This window comes from Nannospalax galili, unplaced genomic scaffold (assembly GCF_000622305.1).
Source record: "Nannospalax galili isolate Female #2095 unplaced genomic scaffold, S.galili_v1.0 scaffold772, whole genome shotgun sequence".
In the NCBI taxonomy this organism is placed as follows: domain Eukaryota; kingdom Metazoa; phylum Chordata; class Mammalia; order Rodentia; family Spalacidae; genus Nannospalax; species Nannospalax galili.
The window spans coordinates 1299846-1316329 of record NW_008332097.1 but is presented as its reverse complement, the minus strand read 5'-3'; the positions used below and the strand labels follow the sequence as shown (position 1 = coordinate 1316329).

The window sequence follows — 16484 nt, the reverse complement described above, 5'->3', positions numbered from 1 at the left end:
ACTCTTAAAAACTAAATTTAAGAGTCATGCTTTTTTGTTCAGGTTATTGTAATGTTGGCATAACACTACACATATATTTAAATTTCCAATATCAAATCATAAAAATCCAACTATATTTGCTTCAGACATTTTCAGAGTAGTTTATTCTTTATATGTTTTGCTATAAAAATGACTTATTTTATAATTTATAAGGAATCTTCATCCATTAGTATAGTTATCTCAAACTTTACTTGAGTATTGGTACTCTGCTGGGAAAGGGGAACATCTTAGGATCAATCAAAAAACAAATCACATAGGTTATTTACTCAGAGGCTTTAAATTCCTGTTAAATGGTTCTAATCAAGTAGATATTTTTAATAGATTTCTAAATTTTCATAAAGCTAGAATGAAAAGCAAACCTATTAATATCAAGAGTTTCTAGTGGATAATTCTTTAAAAATTAAAATAAAATGTAGAAATTAAAGATGAAAAGATGAAGTCAAGGAAAAGGAAAGGGAAGAAGTTGTAGGAATGTGGCAGCTAGGGTTAAATACATCAGGAATTTATTGGATTTATTTTAGATTTTTTTTTTAAAGCATAAAATCTTTTGTTGGGGAAGGGATGCTGCAAATCAAACTCAGATCACTGTGCATACTGAGCCAGCACTCTACCACTGAGCTATGCCTCTAGCCAAGAAATAAAATCTTAGTTAATAAGTTCTTCATTAAAATTTTTATTTTTTTAGTGTATGAGTGTTTTGCCTGTATGTAAGTGCAGCACATGCATATAATGCCCATGGTGACCAGAAGAGGACATCAGATCCCCTGGAACTGGAATTACAGATGGTTGTTAGCCACCATGTGGGTGCTGGGAACTGAATCTGGGTCCTCTACAAGAGCAGCCAGTGTTTTTGATGGCTGAGCCATCCATCTCTCCAGACCCAAGTTCTTCATTTTTATTTCTTTCCGTCCATTCCCTAATCACTATCCTATGTACAGTGATATGTGTACTTCTTGTGCATGGTGTTGCCATTTCACTACAAGTGTGTGTTCACATGTTTTATGCTGTATGTGCTTTTTTACTTTGTCCTATACACGTTATTCTTATAAAAAAGACAGGTATCATCCCACTCAAACTTTTCAGTTAAAACCATAGTTAATGTACTTCATTTCAAGCTTTCTCCTACTATAAGTACTTGACAAAATCTGCAAAGCACAACTACTTTATACCCTGTAGATGCTACCCCTAACTTGCTTTCTCTCTCCCCCTTCCTGAATGGTACATCTCGGAGCTTTCCCCATGTCAGTATATAAAACTCTACCCCAGCCTCTCTCTTTTAAGTGTCTGTAGAAGTCATATATTATGGTTGGGATTTTTTGTGTGGTGTGTTTTGTTTTGTTTTGTAGTGGTGGTTTGGTTTGGTTTGGTATTTGTTTTAGTTTTTTCAGATGGGTCTCCTTATGCAGCTAAGGATGGTCTCAAAACTCATGATCCTCCTGCTTCTCCATATGTTCGGTTTTAGGCATGTGCCTCCATGCCCATGAATGTCAACCCTTTCATTAGAAACAATGTTGTTTTGAATCCTTTTGGGTTCATCTTTATTTTTCTAAGTACCGGAAATCAGAATTGCTTGGCCCTTCACCATGTGTACATTAACTGTTTCTTTATTGTTGTCCTTTGTGTCTTCCAAACTGGCTCGCTCACATTGTGTTCTCCATCTTGCTAATGATTGCTTACTGCTTTTTCTTCTCCACAGGGTTTACTAGCATTGGGCATCAGTAAGTCTGTTCAGACACCAGATCCTTCTCACCCGTAAGAATATTACCTGTTGTGTTTTTGCTTGTCTTAGCTGTAAGTTTTTGAAATAAAGACAAATGAATTTCAGAAATCTGAAATTTATACAATTTCAATTTGATTATTTCTTCTGTAATACCTAAATGCAGGGTTCACTGCTACGTCAAAGTAGATTCAAGGTAGAATTATTTTTATACTTTATAAAACAGCATGGAGATCTCTGTATTTGATCATAACAAAGCACTTTAAAAAAATCTTAAGAGTTCTATTTAATTTTGGTTCAAGAATACATATTTCAGTCTGAGTGACTACCTAATCTAAAATTTTGACAATAACTGTCTTAGTTTGTTCTTCATTGCTGTGACAAAATACTCTGACCATTACCAACTTGGGGAAGAAATGGTTTATTTAGCTTACATATCCTGGGTCAGAGTTCATCTGGAATCCCAAGGTAGGAACTCAGGGCAGGAACCTGGAAGCAGAAGCTGGAGCACAGGCCATAGAGGAATGCTGCTTACTGGCTTGCTCCCCTGGCCCCTGCTCAGCCTGCTTTCTTATGCAACACAGGCCCACTTGCCCAGGGGTGGCACCACCCACAGTGGGCTGGGCCCTCCCACATCACTCTTCAAGAAGATGCCCCTCAGACATGGCCACAGGCCAGTCCAATAGAGGCAATTCCCTAATTGAGGCTCCTTCAACCCAGGTGTGTCAAGTTCACACTAAAGCTGTCTATCTATCCAGCACAATAACCTATATCAAATTCTTATTTTTATTTTATTTTAATGCTTTGTTGTGATTGGGAAAATTTTGATAACTTTTCAAAATTAGCTATTTATAAAATGAATTTATTTTTTAGAATATAGTCCTTTGAATCATGTCTTACTTGCTACGGATATAATACAGTTTGATCAATCTTAAGGTAAAAACGTACACTTTTCTCTCTGTGAAGATGTCCATCTTTATGCTCTATAGATAGGTGTCTTTCCTTACTTAAAATTAAGACACTCTTGTTTTAATAATAATAAGTAACATAATAATAACAGCATATTTTGAGTGTCCTGTAATTATCAGTTAGCTAGTGTAGAGAACAAATAGATTTCTAGTCTTAATTATTCATCATTGCTATGTTTCACTATCTCTTGAAAAAAATTTTCCTTATCAATTTTGTATATCAAAAATTTTAAATCAGAGAATAAAATGTTTAAATTTTATGTTGTGAAGATTGCTCTTTAAACTATAGTCAATAATTGACTTTGGTACTGCTCAATACAGTTTGCTCTAATATCAGAATTGTTTCATGTTTGTCTATTATGGTAGTCACTAGCTACATGTAGCTATTGAGCACTATAAGTGTGATTAGTGTTCGTGTATAGCAAAATTTTGGACTATATTTAGTTTTAAGTAATTTAGATATAAATAGTAATGAAGCTTAATTTAGATATTAATTTAATCTAAATCAATATATAGTTGATGCTACTTTGGGGAAAAACTTTAGAAAAAACAGTAAACTTTACAAGTCAAACTTGTAAAACATTGTCACCTCTATACACTGGGAATTCTCTATGGTAAGACCACATCTTTGCACAAAGAGAATTCCAAGAACAGTTTCATTTAAGGATTCTTGTTTGAACTGTATCTGCCAGGAGAGCACAATAATGTTTGGGTTTGAGAGTACATTTCCATGGAAATATTTTTGTGAATGAATGATTCTAGTTCTCAAACATATGTCATAGTTTTCAAGTCCCCTAATAGTGTTGCATTACTACTACTTAAAATAATACAAATTAATGGTATACTCTGACCAAAGGTACTTAGAAAAATAGTTGAGTTTTTTAAAAGTTATCGTTGAAAATGCCCAGAAACTGAAGCTATTATTTCTGGTAATACTTGACAGTTGCTGTATACTACACTGTCCAGAATCAGTAATAAATTTCATCTGTTAAACTGTTCACTATTGAGCATCAAAATTATAAGTTATATAAATTGTAGATTTTACTACAAAACAAAAATCTTCTATTAAAAGCTATAATACAAGGAAATATAAATGTTATCCTATTCATTAAACATATTAATTTTTTTTTAAAGATTAATTTTCCTGGCTTCTGTGAAATATAATTGTAAAGTAGCTCTCATAAACTAAAATAGACTATATGAAATGGAGATTAGAAAATACCTGAATTAAGTGATATTTGCTTTATTTTTATATATTTTCAAAGATCTTGCATATTTCCTACTTTGTATATTTTTTAATGAAATTTGAGCTTTGAACACACAGTTTGAAGTATAATTATATACAGCATAGTCTTTTTAAAAAAATATTTTATTTATTATTTTTATTTTATGTGTATGAGTGTATTGCCTGCATGTACGTGAGCACACCCATCATGCAGTGCTGCAGAGGTCAGAAGAGAGCTTCGGATTCCCCTGGAACTGGAGTTAAGGATGATTCGTAGCCGCCATGTGGGTGCTGGGACTCGAACCTGGGTCCTCTGCAAGAGCAGTCAGTGCTCTTAACTGCTGAACCATCTCTCCAACCCCGTACTGCCCAGTCTTAATAGTCTTAAGAAATTTTTGTTTTCTTTTTCATTGACTTACTAAACATTTTGAAAGGTAACTTTTATTTTTGTAAACTGTATTATCTTTTTATTTTTTAGGTATGGATTTTCAAATATGCGCTATATTGTATCGCTGATTAGTGGTGTTGGTATTTTCATGATGGGTGCAGGACTCTCTTGGTATCATGGAGTCATGGGATTGCTTCATCCTCAACCAATGGAATCCCTTCTATGGGTGAGCCTCTTCCCGCACCCCTCACACACACTTTGGGGTACTATGACTTAGTGATTGATAGAATACCTTTGCCGTATCAGTATTAAAGAACAGGAATAGCATGCCTCTTGACTGTAATGTAGAGTTATTCATTTGTGGTTTTGTTTTTCAGGCATGACTGGCCATGACCTCTGAATCCATATAATTTGATGATGTTAAGTAGGAGAATCTCTGTAGTTGTAATGATTGATCATGTTTTCCTTGATTAAAATCTTGGGCAGTTCTATGAATTCTCTGCAGATAATATTGAACAAAAAACCTCCATACTTTTAGCTCCAAGAGTGGTCTCATCACTTAATAAAATTTCTAGCCCCGTGTTTCTTGCCATTAACTGGAACTACATTTAAAGTGCTTTCTTTTCTTACCTGAGGCCTCCATCATGTAGGAGGCCTGCCCTGGGGAATGGAAAGAGGGGAGGTTTGGTCACCTCCTGTTTTGCTAGGCCTGTAGCTTCTACTCTGCTCTTCTACCCAGTAGACCATGCCCACCATTGATAACCACGGATTGGTCATACACTGCTCCCTTCTCAGCTTCTGTGTTCCTTGGTGTAATTCTAAGCATGTATGTGATTGCCCTGAATTTGGCAAGAATGTCATTTGACATTTCATCCCTTTCCAAAAGACTCCGACTCAGGGCTCCATAGCCAAGACCTAGGCATAAGACATTACTTTCTGTGGGACTATGAATTTTTCCCAAACACAGTCATCCACTCTGCTGACATGACAGTCACCATCAGTGGCCTCACAAGTTATTGTTCAAATGTGTACTACAGTTTTCTATGCTCTCTAAACTCCTAGGAGTATGCATCCAGATTTCTGAGCAATCCCAACAGCTCAGCATGTTTATCATCATTAAAATGGGTAAACATATTCTGTTCTGAAAAGGTTTGCCCACTTTATAGACACAGTACCTGATGGTGCTACTGTTCATCTATCTAATTTTGAACAGCATCACTTTACAGGGGCAAAACAGTCTCTGAAGTTAGAGATTGATTAGTTAAATTTTTAATTGTGTTTATTTTATTTTTTATTTCTTGGTCCTTCTGAGACAACATTTCTCAATGAATGAAGAAGAATTCAAGTAATGTGGAGGAATTGTCTTAGTAATTTTGCTCCTACATCTTTTTTTTTTTTTTTGGTCTTTTTGGGACAGGGTTTCCCTATAGCCCCAGCTGGCCTGGAACTCACTATGTAGACCAGGCTGGCCTCAAACTCACAGAGATCCAAGTGCCTCTACCTCCCAAGTACTGGGATTAAAGGCATGAGCCATCACACCCAACTGTCTCTGTATTTTATTGTTCTCATCTGAGTTGTTGCCAACAAGATCCTTAGTACCTAGCCTGAATTTGGATTTATGTCTTAGATATTACAGATTTTATTACAACTATGATTCTTTGGCCAAATACTTAATTTGTGACTTATTTTAATGCCCCTTTTCTAGGCATATTGTATTTTAGCAGGATCTTTGGTGTCTGAAGGAGGTATGTACTGGCACAAAGTATTTTCAATCTAGTGGTACATATTCAATAGCCCATTCATTATAGATTGCTAAATTCTGTTAATACTTTGATATTAGGAACATAAGTGTTGCCTGCTTTTTAGAGAAGAAAGTCTTTGTAAAATGTACTGTGATTGTTGCTATAATGAATGAGGGCAGAGGGGAAAGTATGCTTTGTTTATGGGTATCATAGAGTGCTCAGAACACTGGAAATACAGTGTAAAATACATAACTGTACTGATTTTGAAAATCAGATTTTAGTGGTGCTAATGAGAAGAAAACTCTTTTTAAAATAAGAATATTTCATAATTTCTAAAATATAGCTATTGCAATATTAGGACATAATTGCTAATATCAATATGAAACTGCCTAAGTCACTGCTCTCCATAAAAGATTGTCATTGTCTGTGCATAGTATTCTCTTCATCCCTTTTCTCTTTAAAGCTCTTATTTATTTTTTGTGTTGGTACCTGTTATCTGTGTAAGTATATGCGCATGTGTATGTGTGGGAATGAGTGTCTTTGTACATACAAAGGCCAGAAGAGGGCATCAGATCCCTCAGAGCTAGAGTTACAGTTGTTTGCAGGATGCCTGACTTGTTATGTGGGTGCTGGGCTCTGAACTCGAGTCCTCATGATCACACAGCAAGCACTTTAACCCACAGAGCCTGCTCTCTAGTCCTTTTGCTTTTTAAAATTAATACTTTTTTTTTTTTTTTTTTTGGTCTTTTTGAGACAGGGTCTTCCTGTAGCCCCAGTTGGCCTGGAACTCACTATGTAGACCAGGCTGGCCTCAAACTCACAGAGATCGGCCTGCCTCTGCCTTCCTAGTGCTGGGCCTAAGGGTGTGTACCACCACACCCAGCATAAATTAATACATTTTAAAAAATATTATTTTTCTATGTGTATGAGTGTATTGCCTGCATGTATGTAAGTGCACCCATGTCATGCAGTGCCTGCAGAGGTTAGAAGGAGGTATCAGATTCCCCAGGAACTCAAGTTATGGACAGTTGTTAGCCACCATATGGGTGCTAGGAATCAACCCAGGGTCCTCTGCAAGAGCAGCCAGAGCTCTTAACTGCTGAGCCATCTCTCCAGCCATTTAATTAATATATTTTTAAATGGGCAGATCATAATCATACATATTTATGGGATCTTTTCTCATTGATAGGCTATAAAATGATGATAATCCTCAAAAAGTTGGGAGATTCAAAGGTGATTTTGCTTAGTGAGTGTTTGCCAAACAATGGTGGCTTGGTAGACTAAGGCTATAGCTTTAGTAATTGTGTTTTGCAATTAGGCTTTAGAAATCCATTTTACTGTAATGATTAATTGGAGCATTCATAGCGACTGTTAACACAGACCCTTTCTTATCGCCAGCTACACTGTTGAAGTATTGTGCTTATTTACTTATCTTGGAAATGCTATCCTTAAAGTTTGGATACACGAAGTTTCTTCCTTGCTAATAATGATACTTTTCTTTCAGCAACACTTCTTGTTGCTATAAATGAACTTCGCAGGAGTGCTCAGGCAAAAGGAACATCATTTTATAAGTATGGTATGTATTTTAAAAGCCAGGTGTTGATTTTCTCTGTTTAACTTGCTTTAAACTTTTTAGTGCTATTGCTTTGTTACTAATGATATAAAATATATCTCAGAGTCTTCTTTATATTGTTCTTCTAAAACAACTAGCTCTGTTATAAAAAGAAAAGTAGAGGCTGGTGAGATGGCTCAGCAGTTAAGAGCGCTGACTGTTTTTGCAGAGGACCCCGGTTCAATTCCCAGTACATACATGGCACATAACAACTGTCTGTAACTCCAGTTCCAGGGATTCAGTGCCCACTTCTGACCTCCTCAGGCATAGCATGACACGCATGCACTTACACACATGCAAGTAATACACCCATACACATAAAATAAAAAAATAATAATTTTTAAAAATGTTTTGTTTTTTTTTCAATTTTTATTTTATGTGTATGAGTGTATTGCCTGCATGTATGTGAGTGCACCCATGTCATGCATTGCCACGGAGGTCAGAAGAGGGTGTCAGATTCCCCTGGAACTGGAGTCAAGGACAGTTCGTAGCCACCACGTGGATGCTGGGAATCAAACCCAGATCCTCTGCAAGAGCAGTCAGTGCTCTTAACCGCTGAGCCATCTCTCCATAAATAATTTTTTATAGGAGAGAGAAAAGTAATGTGATTTGAGCATAGGATACTTTCTCTTCAGACTTAAATGATCTTCTTTGTTTTTGCAAATACCTATATAACTTAGAAAAGTAATTTGACTTTACATAACAGTTATTATTAGCATCTACCATAAAAAATAAGGTTTATAAAACTGTTATCTTTCATACATTTTTGTCTTAAATTTATAGCTTGACTTTAAGTAGGTGCTTGTTGAAATGTCTTCTAGTAATGTCAAGTTAAGATTTCAGAAATTTTCTTGTCTTTTCCCCAAATGATTAAGTCATGGAAAGTCGTGATCCTAGTACCAATGTTGTATTATTGGAGGATACCGCAGCTGTCTTAGGCGTGATAATAGCAGCCACTTGCATGGGCCTTACTTCTATAACAGGTAGGTATTTCTTAAATTACGGATGATTTATTTCTAGTATTTAATTCTCTAATATATGGAAGTTTGTCATATATCATTGAATAATTTTAAACCAGTGGATTATTAAATATTTTGTACTAATTTTTATTTATATATTTGATAAATACATTTGGAGGAAAATGGATGTAACTGGCTATCATTATGTTTAGCAAAATAAGCCAATCTTAGACACTGCCTATCTTCTCTCATATGCACAATCTAGACTTAAATATGTGTGTGAGAGGAGATACTAAGGAAGGAGAGCAGAAAACAGCAGGTGATGGAATGCTTGTGTCATGAAAATGAAAGGGAAGACTATTTGGCAGGAGGAAGGGGGCAGCAAGGAGGTGGGTGAATAAGGAAAATAGTGAAACCCAACACTTTGTGTTCTAACTTTAAAAATTCATCATAAAATGATTTGGTCAATAAGCATGTTCAGATTTTTCTGAATTAGAAATTTCTGGGATGAGAAGGAAAGGCATCAGAAGATCATTGTAGTTTCTAAGCCTTTGTACCTGCGACTTCAATTCTGCAGTCATTCGAGCTTTAAGTTCATCTGTGACAGCGTCAGGATGATTTCCTCTCGTAACCTCATAGGTTTAGATAGTATGAGAGGGCACTTTATGAAGCACAGCTCTGGTTCACTTCTCTCCTTCTGCTCTTAGTGTCAATAATGACCTCTGTTGCCTCCATAGTTCTTAATTCACTTTTCGTTCCTCCTCATTTTGGTAGCTAGTTAAGTCTTGAGGGCTAATACAATTCAGGTATAAGAAAACAGAGAACTAGTTTTATTTTCTAAAACAACCATTTGGTTTAAGTGTCTACTCAGATTGTAACGTTGGATTCTCTGGGAATGGAGCTTCATCCTTGCTTTCTCGTTTATTTAAAATAGTTTTTCATAACTGGAGAGATGGGTCAGTGGTTAAGAACACTGGCTGCTCTTGCAGAAGTTTTAAATTTTAAAAACTCATGACAAACTATATAGTTCTACAGTGTTTCTTCAAGTGGTCCTAAATACAAATCATTCTTCCCCATTTCAAATGAACGTGTAAAGACTAAAGCAGCATGTCTTGTGTTGACTGTGATTTGTAATGTTCTGAAAGTATTGATAGATACTTTGATTGGCCTTTACCCAATTTTGAACATAAATTATTAATGAACAATTCTTTGACTTTGTATTTCTTTTTGAAATTTCTTTTATTTAGTTTTTAAAAATATTATTTTTATTTTAAGTGTATGAGTGTTTTGCTTACATGTATATAAATGCACCCATGTCATGCAATGCCCATGGGAGTCAGAAGAGGATGTCGGATTCCCCTGGAACTGGAGTTATGAACAGTTGTTAGCTGCCATGTGGGTGCTGGGACTCGAAGCCAAGTCCTCTGCAAGAGCAGCCAGTGCTCTTACTGCTGAGCCAGCTCTCCAGTCTCCTATTTATTATTTTATGTGTTTAAGTGTATTACCTGCATGTGTGCAAATGCACATGTGTAGCGCAATGCCCTTGGAGGTCAGAGAGGGCATTTGATCCCCTAGAAATGGAGTTAGAGACAGTTGTTAGCTGCCATGTGGGTGATGGGACGAGAACTCGGGTCCTCTGTAAGAGCAATCAGTGAGTGCTCTTCATCTCTGAGCCATCTCTGCAGCCCCATTGACTTTATATTTCTAAAGAGCAATATTTAATTTTGAACTCTGTAAACATAAATCTTGTAATGCGTTATGCTTTACAAGTGGATCAATTTGTAAAGATAAATAAGTTTCCTTTTTGTGTTACATTTTCACTACATGTTAATAAAACTAATGCATAATTAAGATTTTTTAGTAAAATAAATATTTGATCAATTTGTAAAGTTAAATAAGGGCTGGTGAGATGGCTCAGCAGATAAGTCAATCCTGATGCCTTGAGTTCAGTCCCCAGGACCCACATAATAGAAGGAGAGAACCAATTCCCCAAAACTGTCTCTGACCTCCACATGCATGTCATGGTTTGCATGCAGGCATGCACATGTGTTCACACTTGTTCGGTCACACAAACACAATAAAAATGTCTTTAAAATTTTTTTGAATATTATTTTTATTTTTGTGTGTATGAGTGTTATGCCTGCATTGTAGGTAAGTGCGCCTATGTCGTGCAGTGCCTGCAGAGGACAGAAGAGGCTCTCAGATCCCCTGGAACTGGAGTTACAGGCAGTTGTTAGCTGCCATGTGGGTGCTGGGATTCAAACCCCAGTCTTTTGCAAGAACAGTCAGTGTTCTTAACCGCTGAGCCATCTCTCCAGCCCCGAGTCTTAAAATTTATTGAGGTAGAGATTCAGTATGTAACTGGTTAGCCTGGAGCTCATTATGGAGACCAGGCTGGCCTCAAATTCACAGAGATCCACCAGCCTCTGTCTCTTGGGTGCTGCAATTAAAGGCAAACACCACCATACCTGGCTAACTTTTTTAATGTTTAAAAAGGTTAAATAAGCTGCTTGTCATTTATCATGCCTATGATTCTAAGAGACTGAGACAGGATTGCCATGAGTTTGAGGCCATGCCTCCAAAGAAACAAACAAAAAGAGTTAAATATAATACGGGTTACAAAAATGGTACTGATGTATCTGAAAGAAATTGACTTTCCATTATGTTAGTATCCATTTTGTATTTGTAATCAGAATATACTTTGAACTCTTGCCTAGGTAATGATCAGATATAAGAAACAGCTCTTAAATAGTTCACATAACACTTATGTAAATATGAAGAAACTTGAGCGTGTCTCTGTTTTGAGGTATAGTAAAGCTATTAGTCATTAAAGGAAGTAACTAAAGGAATTACGAGTGAACTTCAAGCATCTTGATTTATTTGCCTGGCTGTTTGCTCTCTAAAACTCCTTGAAAAAGTAGGAAATGCTAATTCCCTGATTTCTTGTGTGCTTCATTTAGGCAATCCGTTGTATGACAGCCTAGGTTCTTTGGGTGTGGGCACCTTACTAGGTATGGTCTCGACATTTCTCATCTACACTAATACAGAAGCACTCTTAGGACGATCCATACAACCAGAACAAGTACAGCGGCTTACTGAACTCCTGGAGAGTGACCCATCAGTAAGGTCAGCCTTGTTGGGTTTTTGTTTGTTTTTCAAAAAAATATTTTATTATTTTTATTTTATGTGTATAAATGTATTGCCTGCATATGTGTAAGTGCACCTGTGTCGTGCAATGCCCATGGAGATCAGAAGAGGGCATCGTATCCTCTGGAACTGGAGTAGGGACAGTTTTTAGCCCCCCTTATGGGTTCTGGGAATCGAACACATGTCCTTTGTAAGAGCAATTAGTGTTCTTAACCGTTGAGCCATCTCTCCAGCCCCACCCAGGTCAGCCTTATTTTAGTGATGCTCTTTGGGTGACTTACAAAAGCCTTGTGAATTACCATCTTCAAGGGAAACAGGTACCTTTAGGAAACTCCTTGGAAATTTCCTTTTAAGTCTGCATACCTTTTAGAATAAAATACAGTAGGATGACACAATGAGAATAGAAGTAGTATATATACTGATGTTATCAATGAGAATAGAAGTGGTATATATACTGACATTATCAATGAGAATAGAAGTGGTATATATACTGATGTTAATGAGAATAGAAGTGGTATATATACTGACGTTATCAATGAGAATAGAAGTGGTATATATACTGACGTTATCAATGAGAATAGAAGTGGTATATATACTGACGTTATCAATGAGAATAGAAGTGGTATATATACTGACGTTATCAATGAGAATAGAAGTGGTATATATACTGACGTTATCAATGAGAATAGAAGTGGTATATATACTGACGTTATCAATGAGAATAGAAGTGGTATATATACTGACGTTATCAATGAGAATAGAAGTGGTATATATACTGACGTTATCAATGAGAATAGAAGTGGTATATATACTGACGTTATCAATGAGAATAGAAGTGGTATATATACTGACGTTATCAATGAGAATAGAAGTGGTATATATACTGACGTTATCAATGAGAATAGAAGTGGTATATATACTGACGTTATCAATGACAATAGAAGTGGCATATATACTGACATTATTAATAGGAATAGAAGTAGTATATATACTGACGTTATTAATGAAGAACCACAATACTGAATTTTTATATTTGTCTTATATTTGTATTACAGTTATAAATTGAATGTATGAAATCTAAGAAGGAAAAAAAAGCTTTTATTCATGGGAAAATGATTACCAGAGTACATGTCACTTATAACGTATCTTTTGAAAAGAGTCTTTGAGTTTTTAAACACCCCCAACACATATACTTTTTATCTTTGTTGTTGTTCTTAGTGCTGCCTATTGAACCCAGGACTTTACACATGCTAGGCAAGTACTGTACTGATGAACTATATAGCCACCCCCTTTCTTTTAAATTGTGTAAAAACTAAAGAACGGAAGACTGCTGAGATAGTCAGAATCGCTACAGGGTTCTGGTGGTGACTTTAAGTAGTACTTAGTGGCAATGTGGCTTCATAATGAAGTACTGGGGCTATAGCTCATTGGTCAAGCACTTGCTAGCATGCGTGAGGTATAGGGTTCAGTTTCTAGCACCATGCCAACAACAACAGTAAATTTTAGTCTTCACTAACCTGTTGCTATAATTTGGATATGAACTCTCATGTCTCCCATAAGTCATGTGATGAAGGTTTGGTCCTACGATGTGGAGCTGTTGAGAAATGATTGAATTATGAGAGCGCTAACTTCATGGATCTGTTGAGCTCAGAGCTAAATGGGCTGTTAGGAGCTGGCACTGAGTTAGTTGGAGGAGGTAGGTCTTTGAAGGATATTTAGGACCTGGTCTCCTATCCCTGCTTCCTGGATGTAATGGAGTGGCAAGCTTCTCTATCACATACTCCCCCTGCCCCCCGCCATGATGGTCTGCTTTGCCTCAAGCCTGAGGCAATAGATCCAGTCAACCACGTTTTGAAACCTCCAAAACCATGATATTTGCCCACAGTCATATAGAACTAATACTTAAATATAATATTTTTTTTTTTCAAATTTTAAAACAGGAAGGTGTTTAGTCTGCCCTCTTTATTTAAAGGTCTTAGTATGTTTTCTGTTGCTATCATAGGATACCAGAGACTAGGTAATTAGTTCTGGAGGCAGGGAAGTATATAGACCTGCAGAAGTCTCATGCTGCTACAACTTAGGGTAGAAAGTGGGAGGGCACATAGACTCATTTAGAAGAGACAAAATAAGAGGGGTGGCCATGCTTTACAGCAGCTGGCTCTCGTAACTAGTGAAGTCCTGCAAGAGTAAGAGTTAATTGACTTCCAGGAGGTGGCCTTAATCTATTGCTGAGGCTTCACCCCATGACCCAGATACCACCCCTTAAGCCCCACTTCTCAACACTGCTGTACTGAGGAATTCATACCTCAGCGTGAATTTGGATGGTGTGCTATAATTGAAACCTCTGAGGTTTTCTAAAATGTCCTGTATATCTGAATTAGTAAAGCATGTAAGTAATTACTTGATTTATATTCTAAAACTTGTATGTTTAAGCTTGCAAAATAATTACTTGGACCATAAATAGAAATTGAATATTCTGAAAATCAATATTAAACTTAGTTATTTTATATAAGATATGCTATATAAATATCCCTAATAATACTGACTTCATAGAATAAGTTGGGAAGTCATCCCTCAATTTTTGGGAGAGTTTGTAAAGGATTGATTTTTTTTTTTTAATTTTTTAAATTTTATTTTATGTGTATGCGTGTATTGCCTGAGTGTAGGTAAGTGCGCCCATGTCATGCAATGCCCGCAGAGGACAGAAGAGGCTGTCAGAGCCCCTGGAACTGGAGTTAGGACAGTTGCTGGCTGCCATGTGGGTGCTGGGATACAAACCCGGGTCTTCTGCAAGAACAACCAGTGTTCTTAACTGCTGAGCCATCTCTCCAGCCTGATATTAATTTCTTTTTTAAGTGTTTAGTAAAATTTAGCAGTGAAGCCATCTGAAAATGAGCTTTTCTGTATGAATCTTTTGATTTGTGTTTCTCCTCCTTTTCATTGTTTGAGAATCTTATGCATGTATATGTTATGTTTTGAGCTAACCTGCCCTCGTTCCCTCCCCTACAGTTCCTCTCCTATTCCCCTACCATTTTTCACTCCTGACTTCATGTGCTCTGTTTTTTGAAACCAATGAGCCCACTTAGTGCTATCTGTATGTGCATGGGTTTAGGAACATGCATGAGTAGCCTCTTATGTCCCACATCCCTGAAGGAAACAGGCTCTCCTTCCACAGCAGTCATCAGTTGCCAGTAGCTCCTCAGCTGGGGATGGCACTTTGTGACCACCTCCCCACTCCATGCTGGGATTTTGGCTGGCTTGATCTTGCACAGGTCTTGTGCATATGTGCAACTAATATTTTATCCGGAAGAAAGTTTTGTTGTGGTAATCTACCTCAACGGCTTCATACATTCTTTCCTGTCTCTCCAGAGATTGTGTCTTAGTTCAATTTTCTTAGAATGTCTTTTTCTATTCTTTTACCCTAAGATGGTGTCTGTCACTGATGGTAAAATGTGTTTTTTTGGAGACAGCAAAAAGATGAACCCTATAGGGTATTGTTGTTTTGGGGGTTTTTTCGGAGGAGTTATTTTGGTTTTTTTTGGCGGGGGGGTGTTGTTGTTGTTTTTGGTCTTTTTGAGACAGGGTCTCCCTGTAGCCCCAGCTGTCTCGGAACTCACTATGTAGACCAGGCTGGCCTTGAACTCACAGAGATCTGCCTGCCTCTGCCTCCTGAATGCTGGAGTTAAAGGCATGTGCCACCACGCCTGGCCCCTAAATAAATCTGTTTTTTTTTTTTTTTTCATGGGAAGTTGTTCTTTGATTTCAGCTGGTAGTTTTGGGGGTTTTGGGGAGGTGGGGTATTTTTTTTTTTTTTTTTTTTTGGTCTTTTTGAGACAGGGTCTCCTTCTAGCCCCAGCTGGCCTGGATTCACTATGGAGACCAGGCTGGCCTCTGCCTCCCGAGTGCTGGGATTAAAGGCCTGCGCCACCATGCCCAGCACAACTGTTTTACTGGGTATAGTAGTCTGGACTGGCATGTCTGTTCTTTCAAGAGTTATAAAACATCAGTCAAAGCCCTTCTGACTTTCAAAGTCTCCATTGAAAAGGCAGGTGTTGGGGGCTGTAGCGATGGTACAGCGCTTAAGAACACTGACTGTTCTTGCAGAAGACCCGGGTTTGAATCCCAGCACCCACATGGCAGCTAACAACAGTCCATAACTCCAGGTCCAGGGGATCTGACTCCAGGTCCTGTTCTGTCTTCCACGGGCATTGCATGACATGGGTGCACTTACCTACATGCAGGCAATACACGAACACACATAAAATAAAAAATAATAAAGAAAATATTTTTTAAAGAAGAAAAGGAGTTGGGCGTGGTAGCGCATGCCTTTAATCCCAGCACTTGGGAGGCAGAGGCAGGCACATCTTTGTGAGTTCGAAGCCAGCCTAGTCTACATAGTGAGTTCTAGGACAGCTAGGGCTACAAGGAGACCCTGTCTCAAAAAGACAAAAAAAAAAAAAAAAAAAGGAAAAGGCAGGTGTTATTCTAATGGGCCTGCCTTTGTATGTGGCTTGATCTTTCTCCCTGACAGCTTTCAGTGTCTTTTCTCATTCTGTACATTTTGTGTTTTGACTATTATATAATATGAGGAGTTTCTTTTCTGGTCCTGTGTGTTTGGTATTGTGTATGTTTCTTGTAAATGTTACTAGGAAATTGGTAAATGGATAGATGGAGGAAGGTTTACGAA

The 16484-nt window shown here is 37.2% G+C and overlaps 1 protein-coding gene across 3 annotated transcripts in view; it reads left to right on the top strand.

Annotated features, from left to right (window-relative positions):
* Slc30a9 (solute carrier family 30 member 9) overlaps positions 1-16484 on the top strand; it is an 89234-nt gene that overhangs the window by 62153 nt on the left and 10597 nt on the right. For all 3 annotated transcript variants that reach the window (XM_029560682.1, XM_029560683.1, XM_008827213.3), the window contains 6 exons: positions 1736-1791; positions 4428-4563; positions 6043-6082; positions 7584-7655; positions 8567-8674; positions 11611-11776. In XM_029560682.1, the coding sequence (XP_029416542.1) occupies positions 1736-1791; positions 4428-4563; positions 6043-6082; positions 7584-7655; positions 8567-8674; positions 11611-11776 (578 nt within the window). The remainder of the gene's footprint in view (positions 1-1735; positions 1792-4427; positions 4564-6042; positions 6083-7583; positions 7656-8566; positions 8675-11610; positions 11777-16484) is intronic.